The sequence below is a fragment of the Aquarana catesbeiana genome, linkage group LG03 (assembly GCF_042186555.1).
Source record: "Aquarana catesbeiana isolate 2022-GZ linkage group LG03, ASM4218655v1, whole genome shotgun sequence".
NCBI classification, from domain to species: Eukaryota; Metazoa; Chordata; class Amphibia; order Anura; family Ranidae; genus Aquarana; species Aquarana catesbeiana.
Genome location: NC_133326.1, coordinates 721584190 through 721603386, shown reverse-complemented (window position 1 = coordinate 721603386; position 19197 = coordinate 721584190). Strand labels below are relative to the sequence as shown.

Below are 19197 nucleotides of genomic sequence, written 5' to 3'. Positions count from 1 at the left end.
TTCAGCTAAAGCTACAAGTTAGTGTAGTGCGACCTCTGCACAGTGTTCAGCTAAAGCTATCTGTAGAAGGTTGGTGGTGTTTTCCTGATCCTATCACTACCGCAGGCAGCTACATTATTTACACGTTAGTGTAGTGTGACCTCTTCACAGTGTTCAGCTAAAGCTACCTGTAGAAGGTTGGTGGTGTTTTCCTAAACCTATCACTACCGCAGGCAGCTACATTATTTAAATGTTAGTGTAGTGCGTCCTCTGCACAGTGTTCAGCTAAAGCTACAAGGTAGTGTGGTGCGACCTCTGCACAGTGTTCAGCTAAAACTACAAGTTAGTGTAGTGTGACCTCTGCACAGTGTTCAGCTAAAGCTACAAGTTAGTGTAGTGCGACCTCTGCACAGTGTTCAGCTAAAGCTATCTGTAGAAGGTTGGTGGTGTTTTCCTGATCCTATCACTACCGCAGGCAGCTACATTATTTACACGTTATCTGTAGAAGGTTGGTGGTGTTTTCCTGATCCTATCACTACCGCAGGCAGCTACATTATTTACACGTTAGTGTAGTGTGACCTCTTCACAGTGTTCAGCTAAAGCTACCTGTAGAAGGTTGGTGGTGTTTTCCTAAACCTATCACTACCGCAGGCAGCTACATTATTTAAATGTTAGTGTAGTGCGTCCTCTGCACAGTGTTCAGCTAAAGCTACAAGGTAGTGTGGTGCGACCTCTGCACAGTGTTCAGCTAAAACTACAAGTTAGTGTAGTGCGACCTCTGCACAGTGTTCAGCTAAAGCTATCTGTAGAAGGTTGGTGGTGTTTTCCTGATCCTATCACTACCGCAGGCAGCTACATTATTTACACGTTATCTGTAGAAGGTTGGTGGTGTTTTCCTGATCCTATCACTACCGCAGGCAGCTACATTATTTACACGTTAGTGTAGTGTGACCTCTTCACAATGTTCAGCTAAAGCTACCTGTAGAAGGTTGGTGGTGTTTTCCTGATCCTATCACTACCGCAGGCAGCTACATTATTTACACGTTAGTGTTGTGCGGCCTCTGCACAGTGTTCAGCTAAAGCTACCTGTAGAAGATTGGTGGTGTTCTCATACTACAGGCAGGCAGTTGATTTTGCTAGCTGCAGTATCAGTATATATATATATATATATATATATATATATATATATATATATATATATATATATATATATATATCTCCCAGCTTAGTGCAGGTACATCTCACTGCAGGCCATTAGTATGTCTGGAAGGCCAACAAGGAGTGGCAGACAGTCACAAGCCAATAAAAGAGGGCAAGCAGGCTCTGTGTCTAGAGGTAACAGTGCTGGTTGTGGACACGGTGCACCCTCATCAGCACGTGGCCGTGGGACACGCTTGGCCTTTTTTTCGGCAGCTGGCCGCGTTGAGCCGCAACATGCGGAAGCATATGTATTATAAATATATAGGGATAGAACGGCGCTACCTGAAAAACCTGTTGGCTAAGCCTATACAGGAAACATTAGCATAACGTTTTTTTTATCTCATATATACAAGATTCTAAACCCTCAAAGATGTATGGGAGGGAATATTTAATAATACTAAAAATGGGTAGGAGACATATGTGTAAATCATAACCATTGTTGCATGCAGCCTACGTTAAGAATGGTATGTAAAACATATAAGAAAAAACCTTATATAAACACTACATGTTACTGATAGATCAAGGAAAAACTTATATAAACACTATATGTTACTGATAGATCAATAACCAATCTCTAAATCAGTAACCATATCCAGCACTATTGCAAAGCAGCTGGGAAACATACTAAGTGTAGCAGGAAGCATATACTAGTGAGGTTTTGCTAATTCCTATGAAGAGAGGCTACACCCACCATATGCATACATGTATCAGTGTTTGCACAGTTCATATGTTATGACGATTGGAGCACTGTATATTAGTCCCATGCACTTTTCTCGACAGCAAGGCAAGATATTTCCCAGAGTGACTTTAATGTGAACAGAGTTGACTGGTGACTTCTGTGCTCCCCCCTCAAATTGCCCACTCACCAACTGTCGGAACCCCTGCAGGGGTATCAGGCCTGTAGTGCTTTAGATAGGCTTTGCTGCTCACTGCTGCTGGTTCTTAGATGTCTCCAGTGATATCCAGGTGGGTCACAATGCGGCAATACCCTCATGCATCAGAAAAATATAAAGAAGGGCTTCCATGGTGTGATAAAGTACCAAAAAATGTTTATTTAAAAAACCCCTCTTAAACCAAAAGCGCAAGGCTAAAGTAAAATCCAAATTAAAAAATCCAAGAGGAAAAAATAGGTCCACCCTCCCAGTGACCCAGTGGAGTGGATGCCGACCCATGCTCAGGGTACTTTGTCTGGCAAAGCAGCTGCCAACGCAGCCTCTTCCCTCGGCTCAATGGCATCAGTGACTCCTTCCCTAGCCCCACCATGTCCTCCTGATGAGTCCCTCAAACTGTTTGACCACAGTGTTGAGTACATGCTCTAGGAGGATGCCCAGCGTTTAGAAGGCTCTGATGATGATACTGAGCTAGATGAAGGCAGTAACGTGAGCACGGACAGAGGGGGTGCCCAAGAAGGACAGCAATCTGGCAGTCATGTTCCCCCTGCTGCAGCATACTGCCAGGTTTGCTCCAGTGATGAGGAGGGAGGGGATAATGAGGACACTGACTCAACGTGGGTGCCTGATAGGAGAGAGGAGGAGGAGAAGGAGGCACATCAATGAGTACCTGTGCGACTATGGCGCCAGGATAGGGTCAGGGGAGCTTGTTTTTTTTTCCCCATGCCAGTGGGCCATGATCAGGGATGCATGCACTGTCCTACAAACCTACACTGCATGGCCTCCCTGATCCTGCAAAGCCTGCGGAAGGATCCTCGTATTTGTGGTATCAAGGAGAAGGAACAATATTGGCTGGCAACCCTCCTTGATCCACGTTACAAGGGTAAGGTTGCAGACCTTATCTTGCCGTCGCAGAGGGAGCAGAGGATGAAACATCTTTGGGAGGCCTTGCAGAAAGGTCTGTGCAACGTGTTCCCAGAGACTGGGAGGTTACAAAATCCTGTTTCTGGACAACGTGTTGCTTAGGCTTCGGTCAGTCAAAGAAGGAGCGGTGGAGAAGGTGGCCGTCTGACCGATGCGTTCAGACAATTTTTTAGTCCGCAGCCCCAAGGTATGATCGGTTCCAGCAACGATCACCAGCGTCTGTTTTACATGGTGCAGGAATACCTAGGGGCAAGATCTGACTTGGACACCTTTCCCACCGAAAATCCTCTGGGTTACTGGGTCTTGAGGATGGATCACTGGCCAGAGCTTGCACAGTATGTAATTGAGCTACTGGTCTGTCCTGCATCCAGCGTTCTTTCGGAACGCACATTCAGTGCTGCTGGAGGCTTTGTAACCAATCACAGGGTGCGTCTGTCCACCGACTCGGTCGATCGACTGACCTTCATAAAAATGAATCAGTCTTGAATCACCACCAGCTACCAAGCACCTGATGCTGATGTAACCGAATAATTTTTTTTGAAATGTCAGATCCCTTCAAAGACTGCCTATGCTGATGCTGAGTGACTATCCTGTTATGCTGAGTAATTATCTTCTTCCTCCTCAATGATCATGCTGATAGTTTGTAAGAACATTTTTGGTTCTGGGCGCTGCCACCAGTGCCTAAGGCCCAATTTTTCAGCCCCTGTTTAAAAGGGGCGTGTAATTACAATTTTTGATGCAATTCTTTGCAGCAGGGCTAGTTCCTGCACTCCAACTAGAGTATCTGTGAGGGGTTGCAGTGTTGTGGCACCAGCACCAGTGCCTAAGGCCCAATTTTTCAGCCCCTGTTCAACAGGGACATGTAATTAGAATTCTTGATCTAATATTTCACAGCATTGCCCGTTTCTGCACCCACCAAGAGTAATGCCCTGTACACACGGTCGGACTTTCCGATGGAATATGTGCGATCGGAGCTTGTTGTTGGAAATTCTGACCATGTGTGGGCTCCATCGGACTTTTTCCATCTAAATTTCCAACACACAAAATTTGAGAGCAGGCTATAAAATTTTCTGACAACAAAATCCGATCCTTTAAATTCCAATCGTGTGTAGACAAATCCGATGGACAAAGTGCCACGCATGCTCCGAATAAATTAAGAGACGAAAGCTATTGGCTATTGCCCCGTTTATAGTCCCAACGTACGTGTATGTTCAGAACGACTGGATTTTCCGACAACTTTGTGCGACTGTGTGTATGCAAGACAAGTTTGAGCCAATATCTGTCGGAAAAAATCCATGGATTTTGTTGTCGAAATGTCCGATCAATGTCCGACCGTGTGTACGGGGCATAACTGTGAGGACTTACAGTGTTGTGGCACCAGCACCACCACCACCACCACCAAAGGCCCAATTTTTCTGCACCTGTTCAACAGGGGCATGTAATTACAATTCTTGATCTAATATTTCACAGCAGGGCCCTGTGAGGGCTTACAGTGTTGTGGCCACAACAACACCTAAGGCCCAAATTTCTGCTGAGTATATAGTGCAGGCCCCTACTTTCAAACATCCAACTTACAAACGACTCCCACGGAAGGAGACAACAGGAAGTGAGATGAAATCTACCCCTAGGAAGGGAAATTCTCTCCTGTAAGAGTTAATATGGGAAAAACTTTTCTCCTTTCCACTGATGCTTTATCACCAATCCTTGTTTCACTAAAACCCCCAAATTTTCAAAAAACATTTGTCATTGGGACAAAAAGTGAGGTGAAATCTTCTGAAGAGGAGCACAGACAGCAAAACAAATGTCACAGGGGTGATAACCCTTCCCTATGTTTTCCAAAAAGCTTAACATAGATTTTTTGTCTGGAGCTAAACACGTTAAAAATGTACCAGTTCAAAATTACAAACAGATTCTGCTTAACAACAAACCTACAGTCCCTGTCTTGTTTGCACTGCCTGTATACTGCTGTTCAGAGTATATAGGGCCTGGGGGCCCCACACCTTTCCTTTTTTAATGTGGGTGCGGGGTTCCCCTTAATTTCCATACAAGACCCAAAGGGCCTGGTAATGGATTGGGGGTACCCATGCCGTTTGTCTCACTGATTTTCATCCATATTGCCGGGACCCGACATTACATTAAAGCCGCAAGCAGTTTTAAATGACTTTTTTTCCTTTAAAAATGTAATTTTGTGCAGGGACTGTTCTAAGCACGGAAAACACGCGCCACTTTACAGGCATACTATAGACACCCCCCAGGTACGATATTTAAAGGAATATTTCACTTATTTTTTTTTTACTTTAAGCATCATTAAAATCACTGCTCCCGAAAAAATGGCCGTTTTTAAAAGTTTTTTTTGCATTGATACATGTCCCTTGGGGCAGGACCCGGGTCCCCAAACCCTTTTTAGGACAATACCATGCAAATTAGCCTTTAAAATGAGCACTTTTGATTTCAAACGTTCGAGTCCCATAGATGTCAATGGGGTTCTAATGTTCGTGCAAATTTTCGGTCCGTTCGCAGGTTCTGGTGCAAACCGAACCAGGGGGTGTTCGTCTCATCCCTAGTTCTGATATCAAATTGCTATAATACTGCCGAATTGATTATACTGCGATTGGGTGCTTATTGTATGGTTGATGAGAATGTACCACTGTTTTGTCTGAAACTTAAATAAACTTTTCTGTTTTAAAAAAAAAAAATATTGTGCCTGGGAGGTGTATATAGTATGTCTGTAAAGTGGCGCAGTTTTCCCGTGTTTAAAACAATACCACAGCAAAATGACATTTCTAAAGGAAAAAAAGTAATTTAAAACTGATCGCGGCTGTAATGTATTGTCAGATCTTGGCAATATAGATAAAACTCATTGAAAAAAACGGCATGGGTCCCCCCCCAGTCCATTACCAGGCCCTTTGGGTCTGGTATGGATTTTAAGGGGAACCCTGCGCAAAAGTAAAAAAAAAAATGGCGTATGCTCCCCCCAAAATCCATATCAGACCCTTATGCAAGCACGCAACCTGGCAGACAGGAAAAGAGCGGGTGACAAGAGAGCCCCCCTCCTGAACCGTACCAAGCCACATACCCTCAACATGGGGGGATGCTTTGGAGTCACCCCCAAAGTAACTTGTCCCCATGTTGATGAGGAAAAGGGCCTCATCCCCACAACCCTTGCCCAGTGGTTGTGTGGGTATGCGGGCGGGGAGCTTATCAGAATTTGTAAGCCCCCTTTAACAAGGGAACCCTCAGATCCTGGCCTCCCCCCCATGTGAATTGGTAACTGGTACATGGTACCCCTACCATTTCACAAAAAAAGTGTCAAAAAAAGTAAAAAAGACAGGAGACACTTTGGGACAAGTCCTTTTCTTAAAAAAATAAAAAAATAAACATGTCCCACAATGTAGCTCCATCTCGCGCCACCCGACGGACCGAAAAAAGCAAAAAAAAAAGCCGCAACAGCTCCTCCTCCATGGGAGGCTCCCGCCGAGTGACGCTTCTTCTCAGTGACAGCTGTTATATAGCTGAGGGCGGGGCCACTGAGACAGCTGTTATATAGCTGAGGGTGGGGCTATATATATATATATAGATATAGATATATATCTATAGATAGATATAGATAGATATCTATATCTATATATAAACCCTGATGTAAGGGGTCACTCTTATGGGGACTATTCTGTAGGGGAAGACTCTCATGGGGACTCTAATGTAAGGGGTAACTCTTATAGGTACTCTGATGTAAGAGGAGACTCTGATGAGATCTAGATGTAATGGGGTACTCTGATGGGACCCTGATGTAAAGAAGGACTCCAGTGGGGACCCTAATGTAAGGATAGACTCTGATGTAACTACAGACATTGATGGGGACCCAGATGTAGGAGAGACACTGTTGGTAGTGAGAGTGGTGGGAGGCCTGATGTAAGGAGGGCATTTATGGGGACCCTGATGTAAGGGTGGAATCTGACGGGTATTCGAATGTAAGGGTAACTCTGGTGTAAGGGGAGACTTTGATGGGTATTCTAATGTAAGGAAGACTCTGATGTAACGACAAGTTTGATGTAAGGGGGACTCTGATGGGACCCCAAAATAATGGGGTACTCTGATGGGGACCATAATGTAAGAAAGGACTGTGATAGGGACCCCTTGTAGGGGAGGGGGATCTGATGTAAAGGGGACTATAATGGGGATTCTGATGTAAGGGGAAACTCTGATGTAAGGGTGGACTTTGTTGAGGACTTTGCTTGGGACCCCAATGTAAGGAGGTTCTCTGATGGGCTCAAGCTTATTTATAAATTCTTGGCTTTATTTTACTTATTCTAAATAGTGGATCATGTTTAAAGCAAAACATATTCATTTAAATTGTATTCATTCATAAAACTGACTTTTTTTGGCCCAGAAATATTAGTAAAATATACAATGTGACCCCCCTATAGAAAAGTTTGGAGACCTCTGCTTTATACACACAGGTACTCGTGGGATATGAGATCCTCCTTCACATCTATCTATCTATCTATCTATCTATCTAATCTTTTCTAATCTTATCTAATCTTATCTAATCTAATCTTATCTATCGCTAAACTTCTTGCTAACGTCCAACTAACCACCTACCCCCTGGACCCTGTTCCCTCGCAAATGCTACAGTCACCCTCTGGCTCTATTCTACACTCTCTAACTCACATGTTCAATCTCTCCCTCTATTCTGGCATCTTCCCCAACTCTCTAAAATGTACACTTCTTAAAAAGCCCTCATTGGACCCCACCAATCTTAACAACCTACACCCCATCTCCTTACTCCCCTTTTAATCGAAACTCTTTGAACGTCTAGTCTACAACCGACTGAGTGACCACCTCACTGAGAAAAACCTTCTTGATCCCCTTGAGTCTGGATTAATCTGCCCTCCTAATACTAACAAATGATTTACTAACGGCCAATACCAATGGACACTATTCTGTACTCCTACTCCTGGACCTTTCTGCTGCCTCTGATACACTTGACCACCCCCTTCTCCTAAAAAAACTCCATGCCTTTGGTCTCCGTGACTGTACTCTTTGCTGGTTCTCTTCCTGCTTATCCGTCCGCACCTTTAGTGTTACTTACATCTCTACTTCCTCCTCTTCTCTTCCTTTCTCTGTTGGGGTCCCCCAAGGTTCTGTTCTTGGACTTCTCCTATTCTTGATCTACAGCTCCTCCCTGGGTCAGCTAAGGGAAGCCTCCCATGGCTTCCAATACCATCTCCATGCCGACGACACCCAAATGTATCTCTCTACCCCTCAGCTCACTCCCTCGGTCTCATCATGTATCACTAATAGGGATGGGCCGAACACCCCCCATTCGGTTCGCACCAGAATATGCGAACAGGCAAAAAATTTGTTCGAACGCGCAAACACCATTAAAGTCTATGGGACACAAACATGAAAAATCAAAAGTGTTAATTTTAAAGGCTTATATGCGTGATATTGTCTTAAAAAGTGTTTGGGGACCTTGGTCCTGCCCCAAGGGACATGTATCAATGCAAAAAAAGTTTTAAAAATGGACGTTTTTTTTTTAGGAGCAGTGATTTTAATAATGCTTAAAGTGAAACATACAACAATAAAAGTGTAATATTCCTTTAAATTTCATACTTGGGGGGTGTCTATAGTATGCCTGTAATGTGGCGCATGTTTCCCATGTTTAGAACAGTCCGAGAGCAAAATGACATTTCTAAAGGAAAATAGGTCATTTAAAACTACTCGCGGCTATAATGAATTGTCGGTCTGGCAATACACATAAAAGTTAATTGATAAAAACGACGTGGAATTCCCCCACAGGGGAACCCCGAACCAAAATTAAAAAAAAAAATGTGTGGGGGTCCCCCTAAATTCCATATCAGGCTCTTCAGGTCTGGTATGGATATTAAGGGGAACCCTGCTCCAAAATTTTAAAAAAATGGCGTAGGGGTCCCCCTCAAAATCCATACCAGACCCTACAGGTCTGGTATGAATTTTAAGGGGAACCCCATGCCAAAATAAAAAAAAATGGCATGGGGTCCCCCAAAAATCCATACTAGACCCTTATCCGAGCACGCAACCTGGCAGGCCGCAGGAAAAAAGGGGGGATGAGAGAGCACCCCCCCTCCTGAACCGTACCAGGCCACATGCCCTCAACAATGGGAGGGTGCTTCGGGGTAGCCCCCCCAAAGCACCTTGTCCCCACGTTGATGGGGAGAAGGGCCTCATCCCCACAACCCTTGCCGGTGGTTGTTGGGGTCTGCGGGCGGAGGGCTTATCGGAATCTGGAAGCCCCCTTTAACAAGGGGGCCCCCAGATCCCGCCCCCCCGTTTGAAATGGTAACAGGTACATTGTACCAGTACCATTTCACAAAAGAAGTGTGAAAATGGTAAAAAAAAAAACACACACCGTGGGAGAAGTTCTTTATTGAAAAATAAAAAAAATAAAACTGTCCCACGTAGTCCATTCACCTCTGCCGATGGACTGAAAAAAAATAAAGATCTGCCTCCATGGGAGGCACACGCCATATGACGCGCCCTCACAGGTGACAGCTCTTTTAAAACAGTGGGCGGAACCACACTGTGTCATTGCCAGGTGACCCTGCGCCCCTCTGATGTACGGGGACATCTCTATGGCTTCCCCTTGGCATCAGAGGGGGGCGGAGCCACCACTTGACCCGAACATAAAGCCCACCCCTAATCACTAATTTACTAACAGACATATCAGCCTGAATGCCACACCACTTCCTCAAACTAACTCTATCCAAAGTCGAGCTCATCGTTTTTCCTCTCCCACATGCCCCTTCCCCTGATCTCTCTGTCAAGATCGATGGCACAACTATCAACCCATACCCCCATGCCAAAGTTCTAGGTGGAATCCTGGACTCTGATTTATCCTTTTCAGCCCCCACGTCTAATCACTGACCAAATCTTGCTGTCTCAACCTCTGCAACATCTCCACAATATGTCCCTTTCTAACCAATGACACCACTAAGCTCCAAATTACCTTTCTGGTCATCTCTTGCCTCAACTACTGCAAACCCCTTCTCATTAGCTTACCTTTACATAGGCTATCCCCCCTTCAGTGAATTATGAATGCTGCTGCCATGCTCATCTAACCTACCAACCACTCTGTGTTTACTACTCCTCTCTGTCAATCCCTCCACTGACTCCTACTGACCCAAGAAATTCAATTTAAAATACTAATGACTTACAAAGCCACCCCCCCCCCAGGTACATCCCTAACCTAATCTCAAAATACCAACCTAATCATTCTCTTCATTCCTCCCAAGACCACCTGCTCTCTAGCTCCCCCGTCACCTCCTCCCATGCCCTCGTCTCCAGAACTTTTCCAGAACCTCTCCCATCCTATGGAACTCCCTACTCCAATCTGTCCCATTATCTCTTACTCTGTTTGCTTTCAGACAACCCCTGAAAACCCTCCTCTATAGAGAAGGCTATCCTGACCACACCTAACAATTGTACTTTTATTTTCTCCATCTGTTCATCCCCCACAGTTATTACCTTTTTGTATCACTTGACCCTCCCTCCTAGATTGTAAGCTCTAATGAGCAGGGCCCTCTGATTCCTCCTGTATTGAATTGTATTGTAACTCTTCTGTCTGCCCTAACGTTGTAAATCGCTGCGCAAACTGTTGGTGCTATATAAATCCTAGTTAAAACAGGCAAATAACCACAATCAATCAAAATGATTGTTAACGTAAAAAAGCAGCCACTAAAATAACATATAAAACATAATAAACTAATAGTATCTAGTCCAGAAGCATTGAAAAATGCGCCCTCCAATACTACAGCAGCGCTCCTGTCAATCCATATCTTGACCGGCATTCATATGTTAAAGCATATGAGAAACATTTGAATGGTATAAGGTGGTTAAAGTTTAGAGAGTAGATGGTGATCCCAGCTGATAATAAACAAGCGTGCCCCGTACACCAAGATCTTCACCACGTGGGTCACTCTCCCCTAGGGGTTCAAACTCACCAGCAATAGAAAAATCACAAGCCTTAATATAATCAGAGAAGTGTCATCCAAATAGCAAGTAGGTTAGGGATGCAGATCACTCCACAGATAGTCAGACATGGTCTGCATCCCTAACCTACCTGCCATTTGGATTACGTTCGACTCGAATATCGGGTGTTTGCCGAACAGCGAACATTATGCGGAGTTCGCGGAAAATTTGAAAGCTGCGGAACCCCATTAAAGTCTATGGGACACTGTCCTGCCCCAGGGGACATGTATCAATGGAATATTGTATTGGCCCAATAGAGAAGGTAGTAAATGTTCAAATTGTATTGTGGAGATGTGATACTCCAAAAACCCCTGATAAAGGAGATTTAATTTCTCCGAAACGTATCGGGTGAAAAAAGGCACATCAATTCATTTGTAACATCTAGGACAGTGATGGCGAACCTATGGCATGCGTGCCACAGCTGGCATGCAGAGCCATCTCTATGGGCACGCGAGAGGGTCCAGGTTCATGGCGGGGAGAGCGCGGCCACAAGCAAGCGGCGAGGTGCAGGAAACTATCTGCACGAGTGAGTGGGCGGCCCTGCAGCCTCCGCGTGGAAAGCTACAGGCCTAAAAGCACGGGAGGGAGAGAAGAGCCGCTTACTTGTTGGCCGAAGAGGGGTGCAGCATCCCTGGCGCCTTCCAGAGCCTAAACTACTCAAACCTCCTCTTGAACAGTGAGACCCAGAGAACAGGCTGACTGTGGGCCCGGAAGACGAGGACAGGCGGGAGGCTCAGGCTGTGAGGGAGCCGCTGGATGGAACAGAGCAGAGAGCTCTCCTGGATCAAGAACAGAGACAGGTACCAGGCACAATTATACACTGACAACCTGCAGACAAAGACTGGGGCAGGGAGGCAGAGCAGAGACTGCAGAATAGGACAGAGCTAGAGGTCTCTCTCTCCTCTCAGCCCCCCTCCCTCTCTCTCAGTCCCAACTTTTTCAGTCCCCCCTCTCTGTGTCCCCCTCTCTCTGTCCCCTTCCCTCTCTCTCACACCCCTCTCTCTCAGTCCCCTTTCTTCTCTCTCACACCCCTCTCAGCCCCCTCCCTCTCTCTAAGTCCCCTCTATCTCTCTCAGCCCCCTCCCTCTCTCTCAGCCCCCCTCCCTCTCTCTCAGCCCCCCTCCCTCTCTCTATTCTCCCTCACTCTCCACATCTCTCTCTCACCCCCCCTCTCTCTCTCAACCCCCTCTCCCTCTCTCTCTCTCACACACATCCCCTCTCTCTCTCACACAACCCCTCTCTTTCGCTCAGCCCCCCTGTCTCGTGAATTGCCATAATTTTTTATGCCGTACTTATATGTTTTTAGATCTTTCTATGATGTTGTACTAATAAAAGTATTATATAATTTTAAATATATGTGTTGTGATGATAAGTAACCTTTAAAATCCCATTAAGGGAAATTTTATTTTTTTTCAGTGATAAAGGGATGTTGGCATGTAGTAGAGTACCCCCATTGCCCTCACAAAATGTATGTCTGCATGCTGTGCCTGATTTCCTTTTATTATAATTTTACCATCTTGGCTAAACTGTACGGCTATAACCATAACAATCCAGCGTCACCCACGTAATCCTCTTTCTTGCTCTCTCAGGCCCCTCTTATCCATTATGCAGTGAGGGATGGAATCACTATGGACTCAGCTGTTACTACTTCTCTTCAGACAAAAAACCATGGATCGCCTCCAAGAAAGAGTGCGAGGACAAGGAGGCCCACCTGGTGGTCATTAACAGCGAGGAAGAGATGGTATGCACAGATATACACTTCCTATTGTATTAGTCCCACTGTCTGATCACATCACTGCCAGCAGTATTTCATTATTATCAGGGCTTTTTTTCTCAGACAATAGGTGCAGGAACTCCCCCTTTCCGAGTCGCCCCTTTTCTCCGCCCCTACGCACCTCCCAGTACCGTCCCTTTTAGACAATATAGAACCAAGTATCATTTTGAGGTGCTAAGTAATTTGTATGGAATTTGGTAATGATATCAAGAAAAGCAGTAAAATAGATCCCCTGCAGCCAGCAACAATAGATCCCCCTAACAACAATGGACCAACCACAACAAAATTTCCCCGCCAGCAACAATGGACTCCCTGCAGCATCAACAGATCTCCGCACAGCCAGCATAGTCTGTCTGGCTGCCATTAACAATAGACCCCTCCCCACAACAGTAGATCTCTTTCATCAACAACTGACTCCCCAGCAACATAAGACCCCCCCCACCAGCAACATTAGACCTCCCCAGCAACAATAGACCCCCAGCAGTGTGCATCAATACCCTGCAGCACACCCCAGCATCCCTTGCCATTACATACAGTCAGTCCAAGAGGTGCCGGAACTGTGTTCCCCCGCGTTCCCGCTGAAAAAAGGCCCTGATTATCTGATTATTATGCTCCCAGCCTCACCCTTGGAAGAGATTGTCCAGTTTGTGGGACAACAATCTAAGCACTGGTAGATGGAGAGAGATTATGACTGAGTCTTGTCAAATGAATAGTTAACCCTTTGTACACACACGGTAGCCAACATTACATGATTTAACAGAAATCTGTACCCTTTATAGAACCTCTTGGTGAAATTCTGACATTTAAAAAAAATGTGTGTGTCACTTGCTGCCTCATCCGGACAGGAATGTAACAGAGCTTACACCGCTGAAGCTTCTTCACAGAGACAAAGTTCTTTCTAAATAGAACGTTAAGCTTCATGATTATCAAAGATTGAAAAAAAAAGGTGCAGGAATTATATACAGACAAAAATGAACTTTAATGGCATCCCAGTCTTAGTCCATGGGGTTCAATATTGAGTTGGCCCACCCTTTGCAACTATGTCCTATGTGGACAGCCTTCAACTCTTCTGGTAAGGCTGTCCACAAGGTTTAGAAGTGTGTCTATGGGAATGTTTGACCATTCTTCCAGAAGCGCATTTGTGAGGTTGGGCACTGATGTTGGATGAGAAAGCCTGGCTCGCAGTCTCCCGCTGTCCAGAAGGTTTTGGAGTGTGTCTATAGGAATGTTTGACCATTCTTCCAGAGCATTTGTGAGGTAAAGCACTGATGTTGGACGAGAAGGTCTGTTTTGCAGTCTCCACTCTAATTCATCCCAAAGATGTTCTATCGGGTTGAGGTCAGGACTCTGTGTAGGCCAGTCAAGTTCCTCCACCCCAAACTTGCTCACCCATGTCTTTATGGACCTTGCTTTTTGCACTGGTGCACAGTCATGTTAGAACAGGAAGAGGCCATCCCCAAACTGTTCCTACAAAGTTGGGGGCCTGGCATTGTTCAAAATGTCTTGGTATGCTGACGCCTTAAGAGTAATGGTCGAGTGGATGACCAAGCCGTCCTCAGCCTCCTCATTCACTCTCATCTAGGCTCAGGGTACTTTGTCTGGCAAAGCAGCTGCCAACGCGGCCTCTCCCCTCGGCTCAATGGCATCAGTGACTCCTTCCTTAGCCCCACCATGTCTTCCTGAGGAGTCCCTCCAACTGTTTGACCACAGTGTTGGGTACATGCTCCAGGAGCATGCCCAGCGTTTTGAAGGCTCTAATGATGATACTGAGCTAGATGAAGGCAGTAACGTGAGCACGGACAGAGGGGATGCCCAAGAAGGACAGCAATCTGGCAGTCATGTTCCCCCTGCTGCAGCATACTGCCAGGTTTGCTCCAGTGATGAGGAGGGAGGGGATTATGAGGTCACTGACTCAACGTGGGTGCCTGATAGGAGAGAGGAGGAGGAGGAGGCACATCACCAACAAGGCAGGATGCGCTCCAGGGGCCAGCCCAAGGGCAGCACACTGACTGCATCACACCTCAGAGCTCCGCATGTGCAGGGCGCTGCTGTCTCTGTGCGTTATTCCAAAAGTTCTTTGGTGTGGGCCTTTTTTGAGACGAGTGCATCAGATCGCACCGCTGCTATTTGCAACATATGTCTCAAGCGTATCTCGCGTGGCCAAAACATCTCCCGCTTGGGCACCACATGCTTGACCAGACATATGTTGACCTGCCATACAGTTCGTTGGCAAGCGTACCTAAAAGACCCACACCAAAGAACAAAGAGGGCCTCTCCTTACTCCTCATCAGCTGGGATCTCCAACCCCACTATACCTTCAGTCCTCTCTAAAAACCTGCACTGAGAGGAATGAGGGTGTAGAATTAGGTGTGTCACAGCCAAGTACTTGCGGGCATTCTGCTATCGGCACACTGACGTCAGATTGTACCAGGCAAATTTCCCTGCCCCAGCTGCTGCACCGCAGAAAGAAGTTCGCTCCCAGCCATCCACATGCCCAGCGGTTGAATGCTAGCTTGGCAAAATTGCTAGCACTTCAACTGCTACCTTTTCAGTTGATAGACTCTGCCCCCTTCCGTGAGTTTGTGGAATGTGCGGTTCCTTAGTGGCAGGTTCCCAAATGTCACTTTTTCTCACGGAAGGCGATTCCGGCTCTCTACCGACATGTGAAAGGCAATGTCTTGGCCTCGCTGGACAGGGCGGTCAGCGGAAAGGTGCATATTACCGCTGACTCATGGTCCAGCAGGCATGGACAGGGACGTTACCTAAGTTTCACCGCGCATTGGGTGACTCTGCTGGCAGCTGGGAAGGATGCAGGACAAGGTGCAGTAGTGTTGGAGGTTGTTCCACCACCACGCCTCCAAAATGCCACTACTAGTGATTCTGACACACCTCTCTCCTCCACCCCCTCCTCTTCTTCTTCCTCCATGGCCTCTTCCTGTGCTTTGTCCTCGGAACCAGTGGTGCTCCATAGGCGTTCAAGGGGCTACACAAGTAGGCAGGCCAAAAGATGCCATGCGGTGCTTGAGCTGATGTGCTTGGGGGAAAGGAGCCACACTGGGGCAGAGGTTCTGTCAAGTCTGCAGGGGCAGGTTCAGAGGTGATTGACGCCACACCAACTTAAGGCAGGAATGGTGGTTTGCGACAATGGCACCAACCTCCTCTCCGCCCTCTGACAGGGACAAATGACCCATGTGCCCTGTTTGGCTCATGTCCTTAACTTGGTGGTGCAGCGGTTCTTGGGCAGGTACCCGGGCTTACAGGATGTCCTGAGGCAGGCCAGGAAAGTCTGTGTGCATTTCCGCCGGTCATATAATGCCAGTGCTCGGCTGGCTGACCTCCAACAGGAATTTAACCTGCCCAAGAACGGCCTAATCTGTGACATGCCCACCAGGTGGAACTCAACATTGGCCATGCTGCAGCGGCTGCACGTGCAGCAGAGGGCCATCAATGAGGACCTGTGCGACTATGGCACCAAGACAGGGTCAGGGGAGCCTGTTTACCTAAGAACCGCCTAATCTGTGACATGCCCACCAGGTGGAACTTAATGTTGGCCATGCTGCAGCAGCTGCACACGCAGCAGAGGGTCATCAATGAGTACCTGTGCAACTATGGCACTAGGACAGGGTCAGGGGAGCTTGTTTTTTTTTCCCCATGCCAATGGGCCATGATCAAGGATGCATGCACTGTCCTGTCACCATTTGAGGAGGCCACGAGGATGGTGAGCAGTGACAGTGCATGCATCAGTGACACTGTCCCCCTTGTCCACCTGTTGGAGCACGCGCTGCTTGCAATAATGGACAGGGCACTTGAGGCAGAACAGAGGCAGGAAGAGGAGGACTTCCTTAGCTCTTAAGGCCCCCTTTATCCAGACAGTGTTCCTGCGTGCCCGCCGATCACACAGGAAGAGGAGGAGGAGGAGGAGGATGTCAGCATGGAGGTGGAGCCTGGCACTCAGCATCAGCAGCAGTCTTTAAGGGATCATTTACAGTCCCAAGAAACCCATGGACTTGTACGTGGGTGGGAGGAGGTGGCTGCGGATCATGTCGTCCTTAGTGACCCAGAGGACTCCGGCCGAATGCCTCAGCAAACCTACGCTGCATGGCCTCCCTGATGCTGCAAAGCCTTCCAAAGGATCTTCGTATTCGTGGTATCAAGGAGAGGGATCAATACTGGCTGGCAACCCTCCTTGATCCACGTTACAAGGGTAAGGTTGCAGATCTGATCTTGCCGTTGCAGAGGGAGCAGAGGATGAAACATCTTCGGGAGGCCTTGCAGAAAGGTCTGTGCAACGCATTCCCAGAGACTGGGAGGTTACAAACTCCTGTTCCTGCACAAAGTGTTGCTGAGGCTCTGGTCAGTCAAAGAAGGAGCGGTGGAGAAGGTGGCCGTCTGACCGATGCGATCAGACAATTTTTTAGTCCGCAGCCCCAAGGTATGATCGGTTCCAGCAACGATCACCAGCGTCTGTTTTACATGGTGTAGGAATACCTAGGGGCAAGATCTGACTTGGACACCTTTCCCACCGAAAATCCTCTGGGTTATTGGGTCTTGAGGATAGATCACTGGCCAGAGCTTGCACAGTATGCAATTGAGCTACTGGCCTGTCCTGCATCCAGCGTTCTTTTGGAACGCACATTCAGTGCTGCTGGAGGTTTTGTAACCGATCACATGGTGCGTCTGTCCACCGACTCGGTCGATCGACTGACCTTCATAAAAATGAATGAGTCTTGGATCACCACCAGCTACCAAGCACCTGAGGGGTTGCAGTGTTGTGGCACCAGCACCAGTGCCTAAGGCCCAATTGTTCTGCCCCTGTTTAACAGGGGAGTGTAATTACAATTTTTGATCTAATATTTCACAGCAGGGCCCTGTGAGGGCTTACAGTGTTGTGGCAACAACAACACCTAAGACCCCAATTTCTGCAGCGTATATAGGGCAGGCCCCTTCTTTCAACTTACAAATGACTCCTACTTGCAAACGGAAGGAGACAACAGGAAGTGAGATGAAATCTACCCCATGGAAGGGAAATTCTCTCCTGTAAGAGTTAATATGGGAAAAACGTTTCTCCTTTCCACTGATGCTTTATCACCAAACCTTGTTTCACTAAAAAATCCATAATTTTCAAAAAACATTTGTCATTGGGACAAAAAGTGAGGTGAAATCTTCTGAAGAGGAGCACAGACAGCAAAACAAATGTCACAGGGGTGATAACCCTTCCCTATGTTTTCCAAAAAGCTTAAAATAGATTTTTTGGCTGGAGCTAAACACGTTAAAAATGTACCAGTTCAAAATTACAAACAGATTCTACTTAACAACAAACCTACAGTCCCTGTCTTGTTTGTACCGCCTGTATACTGCTGTTCAGAGTATATAGGGCCTGGTGGCCCCACACCTTTCCTTTTTTTAATTTAGGTGCGGGGTTCCCCTTAATATCCATACAAGACCCAAAGGGCCTGGTAATGGACTGGGGGGTACCCATGTCGTTTGTCTCACTGATTTTCATGCATTAGCACTTTTGATTTCGAACGTTCGAGTTCCATAGACGTCAATGGGGTTCTAACGTTCGTGCAACTTTTCGGTCCGTTTGCAGGTTCTGGTGCGAACCGAACCGGGGGGTGTTCGGCTCATCCCTACTTAAAACCATAGTACCCTCATTAAAATCAAGTCAACAGTATAAACTGGTCATATCAAACAGGTAGCAATTGTAAAACACCAAACACTGTACATAAAGCATATGAAACTGACGCATTTCACAACAAATTGCTTCCTCAAGGTTCACGCTTGATGATGACCAGCTGAGATGTATGAAAAACACTCAACATTAGAATATGAATGCAATCTACTCACTGGGGGAGAACCTCTGGGGGGAATCTAGGATGGAAAAGGACCTGTGGGTCCTAGTAGATGATAGGCTCAGCAATGGCATGCAATGCCAAGCTGCTGCAAGCAAAGCAAACAGAATATTGGCATGCAATAAAAAGGGGATCAACTCCAGAGATAAAGCGATAATTCTCCCACTCTACAAGACTCTGGTCCGGCCGCACCTGGAGTATGCTGTCCAGTTCTGGGCACCAGTCCCCAGGAAGGATGTACTGGAAATGGAGCGAGTACAAAGAAGGGCAACAAAACTAATAAAGGGTCTGGAGGACATTAGTTATAAAGAAAGGTTGCGAGCACTGAACTTATTCTCTCTGGAGAAGAGACGCTTGAGAGGGGATATGATTTAAATTTACAAATACCGTACTGGTGACCCCACAATAGGGAGAAAACTTTTCCGTGAAAGGGAATTTAATAAGACATGCGGCCATTCACAAAAATTAGAAGAAAAGCTGTTTAACTTTAAACTGTGTAGAGGGTTCTTTACTGTAAGAGCGGCAAGGATGTAGAATTCTCTTCCACAGGCGGTGGTCTCAGCGGGGTGCA

General features: G+C 46.6%; 1 protein-coding gene across 1 annotated transcript in view; it reads left to right on the top strand.

The window, feature by feature from the left end:
• Positions 1-19197, top strand: part of LOC141133726 (C-type lectin domain family 10 member A-like) — a 72369-nt gene that overhangs the window by 34310 nt on the left and 18862 nt on the right. Inside the window, exon 5 of the mRNA XM_073623248.1 lies at positions 12590-12741. Within this exon, the coding sequence (XP_073479349.1) occupies positions 12590-12741 (152 nt within the window). The remainder of the gene's footprint in view (positions 1-12589; positions 12742-19197) is intronic.